General features: G+C 42.6%; 4 protein-coding genes and 1 long non-coding RNA gene across 5 annotated transcripts in view; 4 read left to right on the forward strand and 1 right to left on the reverse strand.

The window, feature by feature from the left end:
• LOC148106203 (uncharacterized) overlaps positions 1–25,156 on the reverse strand; it is an 83,469-nt gene that overhangs the window by 45,377 nt on the left and 12,936 nt on the right. The window lies entirely within an intron of this gene.
• LOC148106207 (uncharacterized) lies at positions 410–2,448 on the forward strand. Its single transcript, XM_087829779.1, has one exon. It carries the CDS (start codon positions 514–516, stop codon positions 2,347–2,349), a length of 1,836 nt encoding a protein of 611 aa, XP_087685905.1. The 5' UTR covers positions 410–513; the 3' UTR covers positions 2,350–2,448.
• Positions 8,024–9,005, forward strand: LOC148106208 (uncharacterized). Its single transcript, XM_087850798.1, has one exon. It carries the CDS (start codon positions 8,024–8,026, stop codon positions 8,918–8,920), a length of 897 nt encoding a protein of 298 aa, XP_087706924.1. The 3' UTR covers positions 8,921–9,005.
• LOC148106209 (uncharacterized) lies at positions 13,969–15,377 on the forward strand. Its single transcript, XM_087830105.1, has one exon. It carries the CDS (start codon positions 14,139–14,141, stop codon positions 15,375–15,377), a length of 1,239 nt encoding a protein of 412 aa, XP_087686231.1. The 5' UTR covers positions 13,969–14,138.
• LOC148106210 (uncharacterized) lies at positions 23,327–24,299 on the forward strand (the record flags this gene model as incomplete). Its single annotated transcript, XM_087830108.1, has 1 exon — positions 23,327–24,299. A coding segment is annotated over one exon (603 nt), but the record flags the coding sequence as incomplete, so codon positions are not given.

A 25,156-nucleotide genomic window follows, 5' to 3' on the forward strand; every position in this document is an offset into this window, starting at 1 on the left:
ATACAATAAACATCAAATACATTTCAACAAATTTTTAAAAAGCACTAAAAGAAAAATTGCCTGCACCTCGAACCTCTGCTGTAGAGGTTTAAAACAACCATTTGTGTGGCAGACAACTAAAACTTCTCAGGCTCCTCACCTACTCACACAACCATTGTTCACAGCAGCTCGTCAGTGGAAATAAAGAGCACCTGCTGCTACTTCCTCTTTTATACCCTCCATTGTGTCCCCTGGGTCCTAAAGCCTCCCCAATTACACAAGTAAAGAATGCCCTCTCACAAATGTCATGTGACAACCTCATTGGCTTACAGAATTGTGATGTCACACACATTTAGAATCTTACCACCACTTTGATCCTTTGATCCTTTGATCCTAAAACCCTTAAATAGGCGTGAGACGCAACAACTTTTAGTCCGTTATTCGCAGCATTGATGTTTGCAGCATTCAAACGAACGTTCGCCAGAGAAGCCTTTTTTGAATCCTTTTCAGAGTCACTGTTAACAGATTAGAAACATGTCTCCAAGAAAACAGAAAAAAAGAGAAAAAGTAAAGCCCAGCGCTCCTCTTTGCAATCGAGAAGAAAACGATCAACTGCAGAAGATGTGCTTGGAAGAAATGCGTGAGGAAAATCTCATGAACAATCACAATACGCGACACCCGCTCCAGCCAGAGTACACCAGTTACGTCTGGGAAAGTTTTTTTAAACAACGAGCGCAGATTATCTCCCTGACAGAGCAATATGAGAGAAGGACCGCTGAAGTAGATAGACTGTTCAGCCAGCTTCTTGAAAAGGAAGATATTCAAAAGGAGAAAGAAATGGAACTCCTAGACATGCGGGGAAGGAACTTTGAGCTCCAAGCAAAGCTTAATAAAGTACAAGAAAAACCAACAGAAGAAATCCTCCAACAGAAGAAAAACGAGAAAGACAAGGAAAAAAAGATTCAGGAGCTGAGTGTAAAGCTTGATGAAGCTCTGCGAAAAAATCAAGAACTCCTCCAAGAGAAGAAACAACTGGTCATAAAACTCCAAGGCACTGAGATAAATGAAAAAGTGCTGAAAGGAAGGGTTGAGTTTCTTAAAAAGAAAGCGCAACAGACCATGAAAAAGGAAGATACGGATTGCAAGCTTCAGGACAGCGAGCAACACAAGGAAGCCTTGCAAATAAAGCTTGATGAAGCTTTGCAAAAAAATCAAGAACTCCTCCAAGAAAAAGAACAAATGGACATAAAGCAGCGCAAACTGCAAGGCATGGAGGAAAAGTACAAAGGACTTCAGGCAAAGCTTGATAAAACACTGAACAAAAATAAAGAGTTGCTTCAAGAAAAAAAGCAACTAGAAATTAAACAGAAAGAAATGGACTCCAAGCTTGAAGGCGTGGAGGAAAAATACACCGCGCTGAAAATAAAGCTTGATAAAACAGTGCAAAGAAATAAGGATTTCCGACAAGACAAAGAACAGCATGACACGAAACAGAAAGATCTGGATTGTGAGCTTCAGAACATCAAGAAACACAACCAAGGTTTGCAAGTAATGCTTGATGAAGCTCTGCAAAAAAATAAAGAAATCCTTGAAGAGAAAGAAAAACTGGACATAAACCAGAGAGGTATGCAGGAAAAATACGGAGCGCAGCAGGTAAAGCTTGATGAAGCTCTGCACAAATATCAAGAGCTGCTTCAAGACAAAGAACAACGGGAAATAAAGCAGAAAGAAGAAAAACAAATTCTCCAGGACTCTGAGAGGAAACACCAACAGCTGCAAGACCGTTATAACAAACTGAACTCCAAAACAACTGAGCTGGAGGGGGAAAAGAAAAAAGTGCAAAAACAATGCTCAGAGGTGCAGAGTAAGCTCAGTGACATGCTGAGAAAAAACACAGAACTGGAGAAACTTTCCAACAAGTTGAAGTGCAAAAACACTGAGGTGCAGATGTTAAAGCAGCAACTAGAGAAAACAAACAAAGACCTGCAGTGTACACTTCAAGAAGTCGAGAGAAGTCAGCAGCTACAAGACACACACAACAAATTACGACAGAGTTATACAGAGATGCACGAGGCAAAGCTTATGCAGGAGGCCAAATGTAAAGAACTGAAAGAAAGGCTCGAAGAAAAACAAGCCAAATTAGAAGAAGTGGAGACAACATGCAGGAAACTTGAGAAGGAAAATACACAAACAATTGATGAGTTAAGAACGCTCATCCTAGAGAAAAAAGTGCTCGTGGAAAAGATCATGGAAAAGAAGAAAAAACGCTTCCGCTTCTTCTGGAGAAAGAGCACTCCTGCTTTTTCTACTTTTTCTACTTTTTCTTCTGCTGATGTGACCCCGTCTTCCTCCTCCACCGTTGCATCGTAATTTTCACCTCTCCTGTCCTCACCTCTCCCTTTCTCTCCTGACACCTCTCCCTCCCCTATTTCCCTTTAACTCCTAACACCGGTCCCATCTCTCCCCCGGCCCCCCCCCCCCCCCTCTCTCTCTCTCTCTTTCACCCTCACCCCCAACCAGTCCCGACAGTTGACTGCGCCCTCTAGAGCCTGGTTCTGTCATAGGTTTCTTCCTTTAAAGGGAGTTTTTCCTATCCACTGTCACACCCAGTGCTTGCTCAGAGGGCATTGTTGGGGTTCTCCCCCCCCCCCCCCCTTCACCCTCACCCCCCCCTTCACCCTCACCCCCCAACCAGTCCCGACAGCTGACTGCGCCCTCTAGAGCCTGGTTCTGTCATAGGTTTCTTCCTTTAAAGGGAGTTTTTCCTATCCACTGTCGCACCCAGTGCTTGCTCAGAGGGCATTGTTGGGGTTCTCTCCCCCCCCCCCCCCTCCCCTTCACCCTCACCCCCCAACCAGTCCCGACAGCTGACTGCGCCCTCTAGAGCCTGGTTCTGTCATAGGTTTCTTCCTTTAAAGGGAGTTTTTCCTATCCACTGTCGCACCCAGTGCTTGCTCAGAGGGCATTGTTGGGGTTCTCCCTTTCTCCCTTTCTCTATCCCTTTCCTTTTCCCTCTTCTCCCCCCCCCCCCTTTTCTACCCCCCCCCCCCTTTTCTATTTCCTTAATAATTTAATAATAAACACAATTGGCAACATTTTAAATGTGTCTGATCAACGTCTTCATTCAAGAATGAATTGTCTTTCTCACGGAGTCATGTGTATTTTGTGTTTTCCTCGGGCTGGTGATCCCAGCGGTCGTTCAGCCCCGGAGTCCAGAGTTTTAGTGTTTTAATCACATTTAGTGTTACATTTCAGATCACCACAATAGGATATCCATAATTTAGGATTCAGGCATTTGTTTTAGTTCAATATCGTAATCATTCTATGACTGAGTAGTTTACAGAACCTTCAGTCAGCAGCAATAACTTCTGTTGGAGGTATTTGTTCTTATTTTTTATTATTTTGAAATTAGTTAAAGTTTGTTGTTAGTTTACTTATATTTTGGGGTTTATTTACAAGGTTATTTGTAGGTTAATATTTGTTTCAATGTTTTGTTTGTTTGGTGTTGCCTTGTTAAATTAATCAATCAATCAATCAATCAATCAATCTTTATTTATAAAGCACTTTTCATACAAACCCCCCCCCCCCCCCCCCCCCCCCCCCCCCACACACACACACACACACACACACACGCGCGCGCACACTTAAAAAGTAAAATTGGACTGGGTACGCATGAGCCAAGTGAGGAAACACTATCATGGCGAGCGGAAGCCGGTCACAGACCGCAGCCTCCAGGCTGGGCACACAGCATGAGGGAGGCAAAGAAGCCCCCCAGCCAGGCTGAGAGGACCCCCAGAGCCCCAGCAGCCACGGTCGATCACAGACCCGGTGCAGAGAGCGCCCTCCGAGGAAACACTGGAGATATGACACAATAGGATATATACTGGGTAAAAAGATAAAATAAATAAGAACGGGATACAATATAAATATAAATATAAATAGAGTAAGAAGATTAAAAAATGAATAAGAATAAAATCAATAAATATTAGGTAAAACCTAAATTAACAATAGAATAACAGGATAGAATAAATAAGCGTCAAATAAATAAACGTTAAGTAAAAGCCAAATTAAAAAGGTGGGTCTTGAGCCTGTTCTTAAAAACATGTACGTTCTCTGCGGCCCTGAGCTCCTCCGGCAGGCTGTTCCACAGACGAGGACCATACCGCTGAAAAGCTGCCTCTCCGTGAGTATGTGTCCTGACTTTAGGGACAATCAAAAGGCCAGTACCAGAGGACCTCAAGGTCCGCGAGGGTTCATATGGTAAAAGCAGATCTGAGAGATAAGAAGGCCCAAGACCATTAAGACATTTAAAAACCAATAAAAGAACTTTAAAATCGATCCTGAAACACACGGGGAGCCAGTGCAGCGATTCTAAAACCGGTGTAATGTGGGCCCGCCCTCTCGTCTTCGTCAGCACACGAGCTGCAGAGTTTTGTAAAAGTTGTAAAGTTGAAATATTCTTTTTAGGAAGACCAGAGAGCAGGGCATTACAGTAATCAATGCGACTGGTAATAAAAGCATGCATCAACATCTCCGTGTTGGCCCGAGAGAGAATAGGGCGGACTCTGGCTATATTTTTTAGATGATAAAATCCAATTTTGGTTACATGTTTAATATGTGGGATAAAACCAAGCTCAGAGTCAAAAACAACACCCAGGTTTTTCACTTGTAGCGAAGGACATAGTGAAAATGCCTGTAATTTAGACAAGAGTTTCTCTCTCTGAGCCTCAGGACCGACGATTAAAACTTCAGTTTTGTCCTGGTTAAGCTGTAAAAAGTTTTCTGCCATCCAAGATCTTATATCTAAAATACAGTTAAAAAGGGCATCCATTGGTCTGGTGTCATCAGGAGACACGGAAATGTACAGCTGAGTGTCATCAGCGTAACTGTGAAAGTTCACTCCATGCCTCCTGATGACACCACCGAGAGGGAGCATATACAAATTAAAAAGTACAGGGCCTAAAACTGACCCTTGAGGCACACCACATTAGTCAGTAAAAGCTGTAGGGCCATTTTGTTTCTATAAATAAAGAGACTGGTATAGGACCAGCATGCACTGGGGTGGGCCTATGGTTTTTTAGCAGAGCAGGAGAAGCAGCAGGAAGTAACAAAAAATGGATCTTGTTATTGCTTGCCAAACTGGATAAAATAAACCATAAAAACGCAACTTTAAAGTTTGGACAGTGGACTTCTTTTGCCTGCTACGAAATATTATCTCAGTGCAGCAGTGGCTTGTGGACTTTTAATTGTGGGATGTTTGGTTTGTCAAACAAAAGGAATTGCCACCACAATTTCAATTCATTGACATTTGCAAGCATTCCTTTATACACAGCATTTCAGTCAGGTTGAGGTCTGGACTTCCATGCTGTAGATTTGCTGCTGTGCTTGGGGTCATTATCCTGTTGCATGGCCTAATTTAGGAGAAGCTTTAGCTGTCGGACAGGTGGCCTCACATTTGACTCTAGAAAACTCTGGCATACAGAGGATTTCGTCGACTGCAAGGTGCCTATCTCTTGTAGCTGCAGAACAAGCTTAAATCAAAAAATTATCCACTGCTACGAATCCTGGGATAGGGTGGGCCATGAAGGATACACCCGAACCATCCTTCAAATCCAGGTAAAAGGAGGAGGCATTTGTGGGTCACATTTGGAGCAGCCTTTGTCACCTGGCTGTGATGTGATCAGCTATTAACGGCAGCCTCTGAATCACAAAACAACCACAATGGACCAAAGTGCTGTACAGTACTGAAAATTAAAAAATAAATAAATAAATAAATCTACAATGTGTTGTACAGAAGATTAAATACATAAAAACAAATAGAAAGAAAAACCACAGAAATGAAGGATAAATAAAAAACTGTATACAAATAAATAAACAATAAAAGAAAATCAGCTGGAGTCTATCCCAGCTGTCACCAGGGTGTCAGCTAACACACAGACAACCAGTTGCACTCACATTCATACCTATGGACAATTTAGAGTTTCCACACAATCACAGGGGAACATGCAAACTCCACACAGAAAGACCCACAATTTCATACCATAAGGTCACCAGTCTCCCAGCAATTCATTTCTCATATATTTGCCCAACAACTTCACAAAAGCTGGAGAATTTATTGCGGGACCATGTACTCTCATGTGCCTCTTCATTTTCTCAACAAATGAAATCATTTCTCTTTTAACACATAAACAGTGTGGATGCTGAAGAGCTTCATCTGTCATGGAGGTGACCAATAACCCAATGGTCACTCTGACAAAGCTCCAGCATTGCTGTGTGGAGTATGGAGAACCTTTAAGAAGGACAATGACTTCTGCAGCTCTCTGCCAATTAGGCCTGTGCGGTAGTGTGGTGGCGCGAATGAGGGATAACCGTAACTAAAATGTTGACAACGCCACCTGGGGGAGGAAGTTACACCCCAGGAAAGATTCCTCTAGCCAATGTAAGTCTTACACTGGCTACCACAGCCCACAGACTCGTTATTAACAGCAGAGGTGAGACAGATGAATTTTACAAATCAAAATTTACTAAGAAGAACTACTAAAAGCATAGAATTGTAAAATCAGAAAGGTACCTAAGGTAGCAGGGTTGAGACGGCAGAATAGTTAATTAAAACACTTTATTAACAACTGATGATTAAAATGACCAGACTCCCTCCCAAGATGCCCTAAAACAATCACAGATTGATAAAAAATAAATAACTAAACAAAATAGTGGAGATCGGCCACTTGAGGAGGCAACCTACAGGGAGGAGTGCCCAAGGGTGCCACCTAGTGATGGCCCGCTTGAAGCTGACGCTCAGGTGCGTGTGTCAAAAAAACCAACACATTGCTTCAGAAGCACTGCGTCGAAGCTTGATTCGTTTAGCCAGAGTCACGTGATCAGTGACGTCCGAAGCTTCATTTAGAACCTAACTGATTCGGTATCTGATTCAATGGTTTATAAGGAAGTGAATCATTCGCGGGATTTGTGGAGTGTTTTGATGGTGACAGATAGCGAACCACTGATCATTCCACTGAGAGATTTGGAGCCAGCGAGCAATAGAGGAGGTCCTGTTGTGTGGGAGGATTTTGAGTTGATTTTTGTCAATCGGGTGGGTTTTCCAGCTTTGTGTTCTTGTTGTTTGCTTTTGTTTTGTGCATGTTTATTTTATCTGACAACGGGAAAAACTGAAAATGTCAAAAATCTGCTTTTCATAATATAAATATCATTAAATAACTTTAGAAAGACTTCTGACTCTTTACATTTAATGTTTTAAAAAGATACATTTTATGTTTTAAATAATCTTAAACTGTTAGTCTGCAAAATGTGCAGCAATTTAATTTATTTATTCTCTTTAGCTGATAGTTTGTGGGGCCCAGGTAGACTGTATAACTGCATCTCTACCAGTTTCTCTGCACTCCAGCCTATTCTGTGCCATGTGAAGGGATTTTCCTTAAGGCAGGAGAAATTATTTAAATATAAAAGGAACAGGTTGTAACGTGGTATTTTTCAATTATTGTATTTACCAACATCAAGACGTCACAAGCAAAGAAAGACCACACAATGGTGCATGTTTAAACAAGGAAAGTTTACTGGTCAAAATTATTTATTAAAGAAATAAAGATTTTTGTCTCCCCAAAAAATACACGTTTAAAGCAACACAACGGTGGACCAATATCAGACAAAATTCCACTCTGTAGAGTGGGCAATCATTACGAAGCAGTTGGTTTTATTTTGTGGATTCAAGCTGCTCTTCATATCTTTGGCCACCAGATGTCACCAGAGAGGACTGTGTTGAAAAGCTTCGAGTAATGAACCGTTTTTCAATACAAGCTTCAATGCTTCAGAAAGCTTTATTTGGCCATCACTAGTGCCACCAGTTACTCACCCGTGTAACTCCACTGCAGACCTCACTGTCACTCACACTGAACTCTAAATGGTGCAATCTACCTATGCCCACCTCACGTGCCTAGCCCCTCAACAAGCGGCCGCACCTCCACTAAAGCAATAAAACAAAGCATAAAACGTTAAACAAATTAATAAAAGAGATCTACATAAAACCAGAATGGACCAGCTGTGTGCTGAGGTGGGTGCTTTAAAACATGTAGTTAAACTACAGGCGGATGTCTGCGAGCAAGTCATGACCAATGCTGTGGAGGTCGACCACCGTGTGACTGCTCTTGAGTGTCGGCCCGAGGTACCGGCTGAGCCTGTTACGCTGAATGCTCAGGGGTCGGGGACCGCTTCCCACTTTCCCCTGGGGAAACACGCAGAGGAGCGGTGGGGGAGCCGAAGTAAAGGCGGCCCGCACGGAACGCAGGAAGCCGGAGCTTTGGCTGCTTCAAGGACTGGGACAAGCACAGTGTCAGCGTTTTGTCCGGAGATGTTGCTACGTGGTCAAGATCGGGCTCCGACGACAGCCTCAGGTCGTAATATGGAAACTACTGCAACGACGGAGGATCCCGTTGAGACAGTGCTTTCTACATGCTCCCCACAATGGAGTAAAGTTGTGAAAAATGGCAAGCCTCGTCACAAGCTGGAGAAGGTTAATGCGGGTTCAGGAATGCATGCTGTTACCACTGGACACAATAAGAGGCCTGGACCTGTATCGAGCACTGGAGCTGTGAGTACAATCAGAACTGTGAAAACTAAATTGGTGAGCGTGTTTGCCACTAAATTTGCCCTGGATGTAGATGCAGAAACTCTTGCTCTGCATTTGAGAGAGAAACTCAAAAGAGATGTGACCTGTCAAAAAATTGCTGGTAAACGTAGCAGGTTCGGCTCTTTCAAGGTTACTGCTGAATGTAATGATGTGGGTGAAATGTACAATCCTGAACTCTGGCCTGAAGGGGCTCTGGTCCGGCGTTTTTATGAACCTCGTAAGACCGGTACGGTGGTGCCAAGCTCAGGGGATCCAGCAGGGGAGATAACTGCGCCTTTTGGTACCAATGTATCAACATGAAGATGTCTATTAGGATATTATCTTACAACTGTCGTGGTCTACGTTTGGGACAGAGTGCAGGGGACAAAGCTCGACGGATTGTTGTGGACAGTCTGCTTGCAGAATGTGACATTTTATGCTTGCAGGAGACATGGTTGTCCAAACAGGACCTGGGAAAACTTAACTGTCTAAATGCAAGTTTTTTGGGAGTGGGGGAATCAACAACTGATCTCAGCACAGCTATAGTCAGAGGCAGAATACCTGGAGGGGTTGCTGTGCTCTGGGATAAAAAAATAGACCCTGTGATAAAGCCCATTAGACTGGATGTAGACTGGTGTATTGGTATACAATATACACAGAACAATAGTAGTTTTATCATTCTTAATATTTATACTCCCTATGAATCTTGTCAAAATGAGCAAGAATACCTCAGTAGGCTGGCTTTTATTAATGCATTTATTCAAGACAACGATACTTACAGCATATATGTTTTGGGTGATTTTAATGCTGATCTCACAGACAGCAGTTCTCGGTTTGCTAACCACTTAACTCACTTTTGTCAAGTTAATAATCTTATCTTGTCTACCAAAGTGTTACTGCCTGCAGATAGCTATACATACATAAGTGAAGCCTGGCATAGTACATCATGGCTGGACCACTGTATCTGTACAGCTGATGGGCATGCAGCTTTAGCAAACATGACTATTAGGTATGAGGTAACTGTGTCAGATCATATACCTTTTGGTTTTACTGTGAATGTGGAACAAATGCCAGCAACAACTGGGAATAATATTACTAATATTGCTACCAGTGTAAAATTAGACTGGTCAGCATGTAGTGAAGATGATTTCTTAGCTTAGTAATACCGATATACATCTGAACAACATTTCTTTGCCCAAAGAAGCTCTTTTGTGCAAGGATGTCAACTGTAAGAATGCTGTGCATAAACATTTACTCTGCTCCATGTATGATGATATAGTGACTGCTCTGTATGAAAGTGGTACACTGCTTGATAAACAATATAAGCATAAGAAACCTAACATCAGACCTGGCTGGAAAGAACATGTATCCATGTATCATGATGAAGCTCGCATAGCTTATAAATGTTGGGCCATGGCTGGAAGACCTAAACAAGGCCCAGAATTTGAACAGAAAAAATGTGCGAATGCCAGATATAAGTACGCTGTTCGCTTTATAACTAAAAATGAGCAAATGCTGAGAGCAGATTCTTTGGCCAGGAAAATGCTGTGTAATAATATGGCAGATTTTTGGAAAGAGGTGAAAGCTCTTAATAACTGTAAACCATCTCTACCATCAACTGTTGAAGGTGTTTCTGGGGCAGATAACATTGCAGCATTATGGAGACAGCATTACAGTGCGTTGTTTAACTGTATAAAAAGTGATCCATATGAGGACAATCTTGACATGAGTAATGACACAATAAGTGTAGGGACACATGAAGTATATGAAGCCATTCATAGGTTGTCTGATAATAAAGCTTCTGGTTTGGATCGCATCACTGCAGAACATTTAAAACATGCTAGTTTAAGGCTAGCTCCTCTTTTAGCACTCTGTTTCACTGGGTTTATGATTCATGGCATATTACCAGACTCAATGCTGTGTATTTTACTGGTACCAGTTATGAAGGACAAAGCTGCAAAAGTGAGCTGTTTGGATAATTACAGGCCAATTGCACTAGCCAGTATTTTATCTAAGGTGTTAGAAAGAATCTTGTTTGACAGAGTTAGTGTGTTCATCTCTTCTCTGGATAATCAGTTTGGCTTCAAACCAAAGCACGGCACTGACATGTGCATATATGCACTCAAGGAAATAGTCAGTTTGTATAGGGCTAAAAATTCATCTGTCCTCATGTGTTTCATTGATGCCTCTAAGGCTTTTGATCGAGTGAACCACAGAAAACTTTTTGATAAATTGAAGACACGGGGGGTTCCTCAATACATCGTGAGGATTCTCTCTTACTGGTACGCTCATCAGAACATGCAGGTTAAATGGGGAAGCAGTATTTCTGCCCCCTTTGGTGTCAGCAATGGTGTCAGACAGGGTGGGATTTTGTCTCCAATTTTATTTAATTTATATGTTGATGATTTGTCCATACAGCTGAGAGCCTGTATCACTGGGTGTATATTAGGTAAAACATTGATAAATCATCTTATGTATGCAGATGACCTGGTTGTTTTTAGTCCAAGCAGTGCTGGATTACAGGATCTTCTTAATGTCTGTACTGAATATGGTGTGCAATATGACATTGAGTACAATGCTGCTAAAAGTGCTGTTTTGATATGTAGAACCAAGCAGGATAAACAGCTAAATACTGCCCCCTTGTGGTCATCCTACAAACAATGTAGCATGCTGAAGCTGCATGTTGCATATAATGATGCAATGAGAATCCTTTGCAGGATACCTAGAAGTGGTAGTGCCAGCCAGATGGTTGTAGCTGTGGGTGTTTGGACTTTTAAAGCACTTTTAAGAAAGTTAATGTTCAATTTTAGAGAACGACTGGATGGTTCGAGAAACAGTATAATTTTAGCACTTACAGATCCGACAGTGAGTGGTTCCCGTTACTCATCCAGTCTGAGAAAGCACTGGTTAAAGTGTTTGTGTATTTATTGATTTATTTTAATTAATTATGTTTTATGTATATTATGGTTTTATATTTTTACAAATGCTTTATATACTTATATATATTTAATGGTCTATACCTTGTGTTGGGGGGGGGGGGGGGGGGGGGTTGTGTTTCTGTCTTGTTTTTATGGACATAAAGTCTGCCAATAAAGATTGAATTGAAACAAATACACCCCAAGTTACTGTTCTTTATAAAAGCATCACATAACAAACAAACAGCATAAGACAAGACAGCAGCAGCATGGCACAATCCACTCTCTTTCCTGAGGAGCTCTGCAATGCTTAGCTGCCTAATGCTCTCAGCCGCTTTGGATGGGAAAAGACTGCCAAATGCCTCCGTGTGGTAGTGAAGCGCAGCTGTTTCTTATAAGGCCGCTAATTATCAGCTGGGAAGGTGTGGATGGTAGTGCTGCATTTGTGGACATCACGTAAAATCCTACCCCAGAATCTACTTCACTACAGTAGAGTGTCCAGATGGAAGCCACTCTTCATTAAAAGGCACATAACAGTTAACTTGGAGTTTCACAGAAGGCACCTGAAAGACTTTCACACCATAAGAAACAAAATTCTCTGGCTCTTCTGTGAGCTATGGCGGAGCTTCCTCAGAGAGCAGGTGGGTGAGGAGGAGAGACCCGAGACGGCCACCGAGTGTCAGGTGAAGTGATCGTCAGGTAAGAAGTTATGACCTGCAATCTCTTTTCTTTTCCTTTGAAAACGTGATTAAAATCATGTTCATGTTGTAATGATATTCATATTATAATAGTATAAAATAAAAATAGATACAATTAAAACTATGCATTTTCAAACAATAAAAAGACAGCTGCCCAACGCTCAAAGCAATTTACAATTCCACTATTCCTTCAGTCTCACATTCACACACTGGTGGAGGCAAGCCACAGTTGTTGCCACAACTGACCTGGGACAGACTGACAGAAGCGAGGCTGCTTTATCGCGCCATCATCAGTAGGCGGTAGGTGAAGAGTCTTGCCCAAAGACACAACGACCAAGACAGACAGAGCTGGGGATCGAACCAGCAACCTCCCAGTTACAAGAATTGTTTACCCACTGACAAACATTTCAAGTTCTACTAAATTATAACAATTTGTGGTAACCTGATTATGATTCAAAAAGAATTAACAACACTTCTTGTAATGGTGTTAAAATCAACCCAGCTTTTATTTTCAAATGCAAAAAGTTAAAGAAAATCAGCCAACATACTGGACACATAGTTGTCAGCATAATTGTTTATTGTTCAACACAATAAACAAATATACTGTCACCATTGTTACTGATATTGAAAGGTTATTGATAATTTGTTAAAATGTAGCGAGTAAAAGCCACCGAGTAACCGCTAAGAGCCCAGAATAAACGGGACAAGAGGGTCAATTATCAGTCAGATATGTTAAAATTTATTTTAAAAGAACACAAAGGGTTTGCAAAAAAAAAAAAAAAAAGCCTAAAACATAAAAATGGAAAAGGTCACTAATGACCACAAGATAGTGTTATTGGTGCAACCTGCCAGCAATGCAACTATCACCTGAGGGCTTGCTCCACCCCGGTGGTCCCAGATGCTCGTTGCTTTAAAAGAAACAAATCCACCCCAAAGAAATACGAGCCGAACAGAACACTTATCGCATGCACTAAGTGTTTTAGTTCAGGCAATAATCGGTGGCACTAAAATCACTCTTAATAAAGCTTATTCACTGCAAATCCACACAGAACACCTCTAAAAGACCTACGTCCCCTAAGGTAAGCGCCCAGCTCAGGGATTGCACATTGCCCGACTAATATTGCACCAGCCCAGTAAAAATAAAAACAAACCCAGCATAAAAAAACAGTTTTAAAAAGGTGACCCTACTAAAACCAAAAACGCAACAAAACAGGAGGAGGAAAAAACAGTGACAAGTTCACATGTGCAGCCTGCCCTGCAGGAGGCAATACAATATAAATTAGATTATAGTGCATAAATATACTTTTTTAATGTCAAATATATTAAGTTAACATACCTCCAGCAGACAACTGTGTTTGCTGCACACCTGGCTTATCTTGGCTTATCGTCTAAAATCACTACTAAAAACATAAAATACAATAAACATCAAATACATTTCAACAAAATTTTAAAAAGCACTAAAAGAAAAATTGCCTGCACCTCGAACCTCTGCTGTAGAGGTTTAAAACAACCGTTTGTGTGGCAGACAACTAAAACTTCTCAGGCTCCTCACCTACTCACACAACCATTGTTCACAGCAGCTCGTCAGTGGAAATGAAGAGCACCTGCTGCTACTTCCTCTTTTATACCCTCCATTGTGTCCCCTGGGTCCTAAAGCCTCTCCAATTACACAAGTAAAGAATGCCCTCTCACAAATGTCATGTGACAACCTCATTGGCTTACAGAATTGTGATGTCACACACATTTAGAATCTTACTCCCACTTTGATCCTTTGATCCTTTGATCCTAAAACCCTTAAATAGGCGTGAGACGCAACAACTTTTAGTCCGTTATTCGCAGCATTTATGTTTGCAGCATTCAAACGAACGTTCGCCAGAGAAGCCTTTTTTGAATCCTTTTCAGAGTCACTGTTAACAGATTAGAAACATGTCTCCAAGAAAACAGAAAAAAAGAGAAAAAGTAAAGCCCAGCGCTCCTCTTTGCAATCGAGAAGAAAACGATCAACTGCAGAAGATGTGCTTGGAAGAAATGCGTGAGGAAAATCTCATGAACAATCACAATACGCGACACCCGCTCCAGCCAGAGTACACCAGTTACGTCTGGGAAAGTTTTTTTAAACAACGAGCGCAGATTATCTCCCTGACAGAGCAATATGAGAGAAGGACCGCTGAAGTAGATAGACTGTTCAGCCAGCTTCTTGAAAAGGAAGATATTCAAAAGGAGAAAGAAATGGAACTCCTAGACATGCGGGGAAGGAACTTTGAGCTCCAAGCAAAGCTTAATAAAGTACAAGAAAAACCAACAGAAGAAATCCTCCAACAGAAGAAAAACGAGAAAGACAAGGAAAAAAAGATTCAGGAGCTGAGTGTAAAGCTTGATGAAGCTCTGCGAAAAAATCAAGAACTCCTCCAAGAGAAGAAACAACTGGTCATAAAACTCCAAGGCACTGAGATAAATGAAAAAGTGCTGAAAGGAAGGGTTGAGTTTCTTAAAAAGAAAGCGCAACAGACCATGAAAAAGGAAGATACGGATTGCAAGCTTCAGGACAGCGAGCAACACAAGGAAGCCTTGCAAATAAAGCTTGATGAAGCTCTGCAAAAAAATCAAGAACTCCTCCAAGAAAAAGAACAAATGGACATAAAGCAGCGCAAACTGCAAGGCATGGAGGAAAAGCACAAAGGACTTCAGGCAAAGCTTGATAAAACACTGAACAAAAATAAAGAGTTGCTTCAAGAAAAAAAGCAACTAGAAATTAAACAGAAAGAAATGGACTCCAAGCTTGAAGGCGTGGAAGAAAAATACACCGCGCTGAAAATAAAGCTTGATAAAACAGTGCAAAGAAATAAGGATTTCCGACAAGACAAAGAACAGCATGACACGAAACAGAAAGATCTGGATTGTGAGCTTCAGATCATTAAGAAACACAACCAAGGTTTGCAAGTAATGCTTGATGAAGCTCTGCAAAAAAATAAAGAGATCCTTGAAGAGAAAGAAAAACTGGACATAAACCAGAGAGGCATGCAGGAAAAATACGGAGCGCAGCAGGTAAAGCTTGATGAAGCTCTGCACAAATATCAAGAGCTGCTTCAAGACAAAGAACAACGGGAAATAAAGCAGAAAGAAGAAAAACAAATTCTCCAGGACTTTGAGAGGAAACACCTGTAACTAACAGTGAAGTGTTCCAATGTTTTCTTGTGTTTATATTTGTAAGTTTCCTTTAATTGTGGAACTTTGTTTTGTAATTGGCGGTAGCGGAAGTAACGTGCAGCACGGACTGAGTTTGTGGTGACACAAGAGCAGAGAAGCATGGCGCTCTGTGAGATCTGCTACATCGTCCTACTGTTTTAAACTGGACTTAACTTATGTGTTCTTTAAAAACTTAAGTTTAATTAAACCCAATTGTGGACTTACCGTTGAGAGGAGTAGCGGCTCGCGCGAAGAACGGACTTTCTCCCGTTTGGCTACAGCAGGCAATGAGGTGTGTTCAGGGTGCCTCTGTTAATTTGAGCTTCAATGAAAGTGCCATAATAAGGCATTTATGTGTCTATACCTTTGTTGTTTGGATTTACGGTGACAAGAGTTATTGTAAACATGTTGCTTATTGTAATTGTTTTGTTTGGGCAGTTCTCACGATGATGATGATGATGACGACGCTGAGTGATCTTGTCGCCGAACATTGAATAAATCATCTGTAAACAAGAACTTGTCCGCGTGGTGGCTGACGGGAGCTACAGTGAGAACTCATCTGCTCCTTGTGAGTGGGCGAGAAAGAAAGGAACAGAAGTCATCTCTAGCGTGTCTACAAGGGTCCCCAAGCTCCTGCCAGAAGCCAATAACGGGTTTGCTCATCCTAACAATTCAAAGAAAGGACATATTGATTGTCTCAAGTGTGCTGCAGAAAATTAACCTGAAGACCATTTGCAAGTTTGGATGCTTTAAAGTGTTAATAAGGGTGTCCTGAAGTGGTTTCATTGTAGCTGCAAGCAAGAAGGTTCAAGTTTACTATTGATCATGAGTTTGAAAATTTGTGTCTTTAAGGGTTGTTAGTGATTTCAGACATGTGTTTAAGGGTTATAAGAATAAGCTACTAAAGCAGTCCTGGATTTTATGCAAGGTTTTATTTAAAGGAAGTAACAAAGTTTGTTACAAGCTATAAGGCAGTGTTATTTTATGTTATAAGATTCCTTTACTTAGCCTAACATGTCAGTCACAAATCTCTCTAAACTGAGTGACAATCCTAAGGCAGAGACTGTCACCAGCCCTCAGCAAAACCCTCCACTGTGCAGTTCTCCTCTGCAAAATACAGATGGTCCACAAGAAGTTCGAGTAACATCAGATGTTCATCCATCAACAAGTAAGTGTCCACAACAAAAAATTCAAAACCCACCTCGTAAAAGCCAGAGGTCAAGAACCTTAACTGAAAAGGGAAGAGGAATGTTAAACCAAAGGATTAAGGAGTTGGAGCAAAGTTTTAAGATCAAGTACGAAAAGTGGAAGGTTCTAGCAAAGGATGCTAACCATTCAATTTCTGACAATTGTTCAGATGAAGAGCTGCAAGCAATAATAAACAACATTAACACTGCTTCCAGCGAACTAAACGCAGCGTATGAAAACTGGCGTCAGGTGGACATTCCTGATAACAATGCACGCCGCAGAATTGATACTTGCGAGGAGGTAACAAGAACTGTTATTAAGACTGCACAAAGACGTTTGAGAGGAAAGGCACCAGTCAAACCACAGTTTAATGTAGATGAATCTCTTTTAATGTCTGAGAAATCATATGGCGTCAGTAAGCACTCACAGGTTTCCAGTCAATACAAACAGTCACACGTTGCATCAAGAGTTGCTTCTAAGTCCTCCAGTGCGTCATCCATGAGCAGACAAGAAGCTGCTGCTAAAATGGCTGCAGCCCAAGCAACACTGGAAATCCTACATGAACAACAGTGTCAGCAAGCAGAGCTTCTGCAACTGGAGGCTGAAGATAAAAGACAGATTGCAGAACAAACAGCTGAAGCCTGCAGACGACGTTTAAGAATGGAGGAAGAAGAAGCACAGTTACAAGCAAAACTTGAGGTTGAAAATACTGCCAGGCGAAAGGTTTTGGAAGACAAACGCAAGGAACTGGAACGATTGGAAGCACTCAAACAGTTAAGGGTGGCTAAGGCAACCATGCAAGTGTATGAGCAAGAGCAAGATGAAGATTCAGAAGAAGAAATTAAGCAGTTACTGCATGAATGTAAAACTGAAAGCCAAAGGGAAGGGGACCGATTTCAGCACACAAGTCACATACGTAACTCACCAGAGTTACACTTACCCCAACAAGCTGTTATACATCCACAGCATGATGGTGGCATTGCAGCACTTGCCATGGTATTAGCAGATTCTATTAGTGCCAGTCGTCTTCCTATGCCAGAGCCGACAACATTCAGTGGTGACCCGCTAAAATATAAGAACTGGAAGGCTGCCTTTCAAACTTTAATCGAAAGAAAAAACATACCAGCCTCTGAGAAAATCTACTATTTGTGCAAGTACGTTAGTGGACCTGCTAAGAAGGCTGTTGAAAACTATTTCCTGTTAGGCACTGAGGCTGCTTATAAGGCAGCATGGGAAGTATTAGACGAGAGATTTGGAAACTCCTTCCTTATTGCCAAAGCCTTCAGAGACAAACTCAGTGCATGGCCCAGAATTGGCTCCAAGGACAGTCTGGAACTTCAGGAATTTGTGGACTTTCTACGGAGCTGTGAAGCTGCGGAAAGCCAGATTAAAGGTCTAGAGGTTCTTAATGATTGCAATGAGAATCAAAAAATCCTCTCCAAGCTCCCCGATTGGTTGACATCAAGGTGGAATAGGAAAGTGTTGACGATAGAGGAGGAGACTGGCAGATTTCCAAGCTTTAGCCAGTTTGTGCAGTTTCTCATAAGGGAAGCCAGGATCGCATGCAATCCTGTGACTTCACTCCATGCCTTGAAACAGTGCGATGGAGAAAAGGCCAAGCCACAACGAAACCAGACTCCTGCAGTTAAGGTTCTAACAACAAACACTGATGAGAAGATTGCTGCCAGCAGTTGTCTGTTTTGTGAAAGACCAGGCCACAGTCTGTACAAATGTAGAAAATTTCTGGAACGACCAATATTGGAACGACACAGGTTTGTTCAAGATAATAAGCTATGCTTTGGTTGCTTAAAGCCTGGACATCACTCGAGAGACTGTAAGTACAGAAGCACTTGCAGTACATGCCAGAAAAGGCATCCAACTTGCTTACACGATGATCGAAGAGAAGAACAGAAGACACGAAAGACTGAAGGAATAAGGCAGGAAGCTAGACACAGAGAACAAAGCAATGAACATCTAGAAGAAAGGAAAGCTATAGTAATAAGTGAAGCAACATCCAACAGAGTTCAGCATGACAACACCAACATTCAGACATCTACAATCATTCCTGTGTGGGTTTCAATGATGAAAGAGCCTGACAGAGAAACACTTGTGTATGCTCTCCTTGATACGCAAAGTGACACAACCTTCATTCTTGAGGAGGCAGCAGATTCTCTAAATGCAAAGGGGGAACAAGTCAAGCTAAGGTTATCTACTATGGCCTCTACAAACAAAGTTGTAGCTTGCCAAAGGATCTCTGGGTTGCAAGTTAGAGGATACAACTCAGAGAAGAAAATAACTCTTCCTACAACCTACACAAGAAAGTTCATTCCGGCGAACAGAGACCACATACCTACACCAGAGACAGCAATGGCATGGCCCCATCTTGAGCAGATTGCAGATAAGATTGCTCCTCGTCAAGGGTGTGATGTTGGTCTACTAATCGGCTACAACTGTTCTCAGGCACTTCTTCCTAGAGAGGTGGTGTGCGGTGAAGAAAATCAACCATTTGCACAGAGAACAGACTTGGGATGGAGCATTATTGGACATGGCAGCCCATACGTAGACTGTGGAGACACTATTGGAGTGAGTCATCAAGTCATCACAAGGCAAGTGACACCGGAACTTCAGCTTCCATCAAGTCCCAAACAGGAAGTTCACTATGTATGCAGAACACAGATCAAGGAAGTCATCTCATCTGACATAATTAAAGCGCTTGAATGTGACTTTAATGAGAGAGTTGCTGAGGACAATCACTTCTCTCAAGATGACCTCCAGTTTTTGTCGAAATTGAAACAAGGAATCAAACACAAAGTAGATGGTCATATTGAGATGCCTCTTCCATTTAAACGAGAAAGGCCGAGCATGCCAGACAATATGGTGTGTGCTATCCATCGCCTTAAGCACCTAGAAAGGAAATTAAGGAGAAACAGCAGATATTACCAGGACTACAAAACCTTCATGGAAGAGACCATAGCGCGTGGAGATGCTGAGAAGATCCCCAAAGCTGATCTCCACAATCATCCAGTGTGGTACATCCCACACCATGGTGTTTATCACCCGCAAAAGCCTGGGAAAATCCGCATTGTTTTTGACTGTTCAGCCCGGTTTCAGGGGACATCTTTAAATGATCATCTATTGACTGGTCCAGAGCTGACAAATTCCCTTGTTGGTGTCTTGTGTCGGTTTCGCAAGGAAAGGGTTGCAATCATGTGTGACATAGAACGTATGTTCCACCAATTTCACGTGAGGGCAGAAGACCAAGATTACCTCCGCTTTCTCTGGTGGGAGAATGGAGATTTAGAAGCACAGCCAGCAGTCTATCGCATGAGAGTCCATTTGTTTGGAGCTGCTTCGTCTCCAGGCTGTGCTAATTATGGCCTCAAACATCTTGCTGCAATGGCAAGGGGGAATTTCAGCGAAGCATCCGTCCGCTTCATAGAAAGAAACTTTTATGTTGATGACGGTTTGACTAGTGTATCCACCGAAGCAAAGGGAATCCAGCTAGTGAATGAAGCAAGGGAGCTTTGCAACACTGGCAACTTAAGGTTGCATAAGTTCATTTCCAACAGTAAGCACGTGTTGTCATCAATCCCAAAGGAAGAGTGTGCTGGAGGAGCCAACAACTTGGATATGGCTCTTCATGAACCACACATGGAGAGAGCCCTTGGTGTGCAATGGTGTGTCACATCAGATGATTTCCAGTTTAGAGTGGTGGTGAAAGAAAAACCCATGAGCAGAAGAGGGGTATTGTCCACCGTGGCCTCCGTGTTTGATCCGCTTGGCTTTGTCGCACCTTTCATCCTTTTAGGAAAGAAAATCCTCCAGCAAATGTGTCATGAGAGAGTTAGTTGGGATGATCCTCTTCCAGACCATCTGCTGCCCCAGTGGGAATCCTGGTTGAGAGGACTGCAAGATCTAGCAACCATAAAGGTACAACGATGCTACCTACCAGGAAGCTTTGGCAAAGTTGTGAAATACGAGCTGCATCATTTTTCGGATGCCAGTGCCTCAGGTTATGGAGAGTGCTCATACCTGAGAGTAATAAGCGCATCAGGAGAAGTGCACTGTTCCCTCGTGATGGGGAAAGCAAGGGTAGCTCCTTCAAAGGTAACAACTATACCAAGACTTGAGCTCTCTGCAGCAGTGGTGGCAGTGCGCACAAGTGACATGCTCCAGAGAGAGCTTGAAATGGAAGGCCTGCAGGAATACTTTTGGACTGATTCAAGGGTTGTCCTTGGCTACATCAACAATGATGCAAGGAGATTTCATGTGTTTGTAGCAAACCGTGTCCAACGTATCAAGCAGAGCACACATCCTGACCAATGGAACTATGTTGCTTCAGAAGACAACCCCGCTGACCACTCTTCTAGGGGACAGACAGCAGAACAGCTCAAGGCATCTAACTGGTTTAGAGGTCCAAATTTTCTGTGGCAGCTAAACCTCCCAAGCAGTGTGTTCACAGTGGGAGAAATATCAGAAGATGACCCAGAGTTACGAAAGACTCATGTCCACAAAATTCACTCAAGGGAAGAGAGGTCACTGCTAGATCGTCTTGAAGGGTTTTCAGATTGGGCAAGAGCAGTACAAGCTATAGCCATACTGAAACGCAGAGCAAGGGCAGCTAAAGGCCACAAACCAAGGTTTAGTGAACCCACCACTTTGGAGGAGCGTAAGGAGGCAGAGGTTTTTCTCATCAAACTGGTTCAAGCAACACACCTTGCCGAAACCATGAAGAGTCTCAAGCTTAATGGGCAAATCAAGGCAATTGACAAGGCAAATAAATTGCACAAATTAAACCCATTCCTTGATGAGCAGGGTGTACTCAGGGTTGGAGGGCGCTTAACAATGTCCAGTCTTCACCCCCATGTGAAACACCCAGCTATCCTTCCTAAAGGAAGCCATTTGTCAGCACTGCTCATCAAGCATCATCATGAAAAGGTGCAGCACCAAGGTCGAGGTATGACTGTTAACGAGCTGCGAGCCAATGGTGTTTGGATTCTTGGATGCAGTAAGGCAGTCTCCTCTCATATTTACAACTGCACAAAATGCAGGAAGTTTAGACGTAACACTGAAGGACAAAGGATGGCGAACCTCCCACAAGAACGCACGGAGTTGACTCCACCCTTCACATATTGTGGGATGGACTGCTTTGGGCCTATCTATGTCAAGGATGGCAGAAAGGAGCTTAAGCGTTATGGGCTTTTACTCACATGCATGTGCTCAAGAGCCATACATATTGAGATGCTTGAGGACTTAACAACTGATGCATTCATCAATGCCTTGCGTTCGTTTATTGCATTGCGTGGAAGTGTTAGGCAAATTCGATGTGATCAAGGCAGCAACTTCATTGGTGCAAGGCACGAGTTCGCTGAAGCCATGAAAGAGATGGATGGAGAGAACCTCAAGAAAATTGGATGTGAGTTTGTTATGAACACACCATCTGCAAGTCATAAAGGTGGGGTTTGGGAACGCCAAATACGCACCGTGCGTAATGTTCTGGCATCCGTTCTCGACCAAGCAGTTAAAAGGCTCGACAGCAGTTCGTTAAGAACCTTCCTCTACGAAGTTATGGCAATTGTGAATAGCAGGCCATTAACAACAGAGCATTTGCACAATCCATCTGGTCCAGAACCCTTGACACCTAACCACATTCTGACAATGAAGTCAAGCATTATTCCCCCACCTCCTGGAAAGTTTATCAAGGAAGATGTGTACCTGCAAAAACGATGGCGCAGAGTACAGTTCTTAGCCAATAGCTTCTGGGAACGGTGGAAAAAGGAATATCTGTTGAATCTTCAGAGCAGACAAAAATGGAACAGAGCAAGACGAAATGCGAAAGTCAATGATATTGTGCTTCTCAAGGATGATTCTGCTCCACGTAGTCAATGGAAGATGGGAAGGATCATAGATGTCTATCTGGGACAGGATGGAAAGGTGAGAAGTGTGAGGTTGTTGATCAGTGACTCAACTCTAGATGCTAGAGGAAGACGCACCACAAAACCAACCTATCTGGAGAGACCTATTCAAAAGACTGTAACTCTACTGGAGGCTAACTGAAGAGTCACTTTGCCAATCCACCAGTTCAATTAGTGTTAAATGTGATTTCTTGTTATATCCATAAATGTTAAGTTTTATGGGAAAATCACAGGTGATTTGGTGGGAGTGTAACTAACAGTGAAGTGTTCCAATGTTTTCTTGTGTTTATATTTGTAAGTTTCCTTTAATTGTGGAACTTTGTTTTGTAATTGGCGGTAGCGGAAGTAACGTGCAGCACGGACTGAGTTTGTGGTGACACAAGAGCAGAGAAGCATGGCGCTCTGTGAGATCTGCTACATCGTCCTACTGTTTTAAACTGGACTTAACTTATGTGTTCTTTAAAAACTTAAGTTTAATTAAACCCAATTGTGGACTTACCGTTGAGAGGAGTAGCGGCTCGCGCGAAGAACGGACTTTCTCCCGTTTGGCTACAGCAGGCAATGAGGTGTGTTCAGGGTGCCTCTGTTAATTTGAGCTTCAATGAAAGTGCCATAATAAGGCATTTATGTGTCTATACCTTTGTTGTTTGGATTTACGGTGACAAGAGTTATTGTAAACATGTTGCTTATTGTAATTGTTTTGTTTGGGCAGTTCTCACGATGATGATGATGATGACGACGCTGAGTGATCTTGTCGCCGAACATTGAATAAATCATCTGTAAACAAGAACTTGTCCGCGTGGTGGCTGACGGGAGCTACAACACCAACAGCTGCAAGACCGTTATAACAAACTGAACTCCAAAACAACTGAGCTGGAGGGGGAAAAGAAAAAAGTGCAAAAACAATGCTCAGAGGTGCAGAGTAAGCTCAGTGACATGCTGAGAAAAAACACAGAACTGGAGAAACTTTCCAACAACTTGAAGTGCAAAAACACTGAGGTGCAGATGTTAAAGCAGCAACTAGAGAAAACAAACAAAGACCTGCAGTGTACACTTCAAGAAGTCGAGAGAAGTCAGCAGCTACAAGACACACACAACAAATTACAACAGAGTTATACAGAGATGCACGAGGCAAAGCTTATGCAGGAGGCCAAATGTAAAGAACTGAAAGAAAGGCTCGAAGAAAAACAAGCCAAATTAGAAGAAGTGGAGACAACATGCAGGAAACTTGAGAAGGAAAATACACAAACAATTGATGAGTTAAGAACGCTCATCCTAGAGAAAAAAGTGCTCGTGGAAAAGATCATGGAAAAGAAGAAAAAACGCTTCCGCTTCTTCTGGAGAAAGAGCACTCCTGCTTTTTCTACTTTTTCTACTTTTTCTTCTGCTGATGTGACCCCGTCTTCCTCCTCCACCGCTGCATCGTAATTTTCACCTCTCCTCTCCTCTCCCTTTCTCTCCTGACACCTCTCCCTCCCCTATTTCCCTTTAACTCCTAACACCCGTCCCATCTCCCCCCCCCCCTCTCTCTCTATCACCCTCACCCCCAACCAGTCCCGACAGCTGACTGCGCCCTCTAGAGCCTGGTTCTGTCATAGGTTTCTTCCTTTAAAGGGAGTTTTTCCTATCCACTGTCGCACCCAGTGCTTGCTCAGAGGGCATTGTTGGGGTTCTCCCCCCTCTCTCCCCTTCACCCTCACCCCCAACCAGTCCCGACAGATGACTGCGCCCTCTAGAGCCTGGTTCTGTCATAGGTTTCTTCCTTTAAAGGGAGTTTTTCCTATCCACTGTCGCACCCAGTGCTTGCTCAGAGGGCATTGTTGGGGTTCTCTCCCCCCCCCCCCCCCCCCCCCCCCATTCACCCTCACCCCCCCAACCAGTCCCGACAGTTGACTGCGCCCTCTAGAGCCTGGTTCTGTCATAGGTTTCTTTCTTTAAAGGGAGTTTTTCCTATCCACTGTCGCACCCAGTGCTTGCTCAGAGGGCATTGTTGGGGTTCTCTCCCCCCCCCCCCCCCACCCCCCCCCCCCCCATTCACCCTCACCCCCCCAACCAGTCCCGACAGTTGACTGCGCCCTCTAGAGCCTGGTTCTGTCATAGGTTTCTTTCTTTAAAGGGAGTTTTTCCTATCCACTGTCGCACCCAGTGCTTGCTCAGAGGGCATTGTTGGGGTTCTCCCTTTCTCCCTTTTTCTATCCCTTTCCTTTACCCTCTTCTTTACCCCCCACCCCCCTTTTCTATTCTCCCCCTTTTCTATTTCCTTAATAATTTAATAATAAACACAATTGGCAACATTTTAAATGTGTCTGATCAACGTCTTCATTCAAGAATGAATTGTGTATAATGTGTATTTTGTGTTTTCCTCGGGCTGGTGATCCCCGCGGTCGTTCAGCCCAGGAGTCCAGAGTTTTAGTGTTTTAATCACATTTAGTGTTACATTTCAGATCACCACAATAGGATATCCATAATTTAGGATTCAGGCATTTGTTTTAGTTCAATTTCTTTTCTTTTCTTTTCCTTTGACAACGTGATTAAAATCATGTTCATGTTGTAATGCCATTCATATTATAATAGTATAAAATGAAAATAGATACAATTAAAACTATGCATTTTCAAACAATAAAAAGTCACTCCAGAAAAGAATTAAAAGTCAAC

This window comes from Neolamprologus brichardi, chromosome 2 (genome assembly GCF_056152115.1).
Source record: "Neolamprologus brichardi isolate AB-2024 chromosome 2, ASM5615211v1, whole genome shotgun sequence".
NCBI lineage: Eukaryota > Metazoa > Chordata > Actinopteri > Cichliformes > Cichlidae > Neolamprologus > Neolamprologus brichardi.

What these genes read in the sequence shown, in the direction of transcription:
- LOC148106207 (XM_087829779.1), top strand. Translation starts at nt 514, where the DNA reads ATGTCTCCAAGAAAACAGAAAAAAAGAGAAAAAGTAAAGCCCAGCGCT.
- LOC148106208 (XM_087850798.1), top strand. Translation starts at nt 8,024, where the DNA reads ATGGACCAGCTGTGTGCTGAGGTGGGTGCTTTAAAACATGTAGTTAAA.
- LOC148106209 (XM_087830105.1), top strand. Translation starts at nt 14,139, where the DNA reads ATGTCTCCAAGAAAACAGAAAAAAAGAGAAAAAGTAAAGCCCAGCGCT.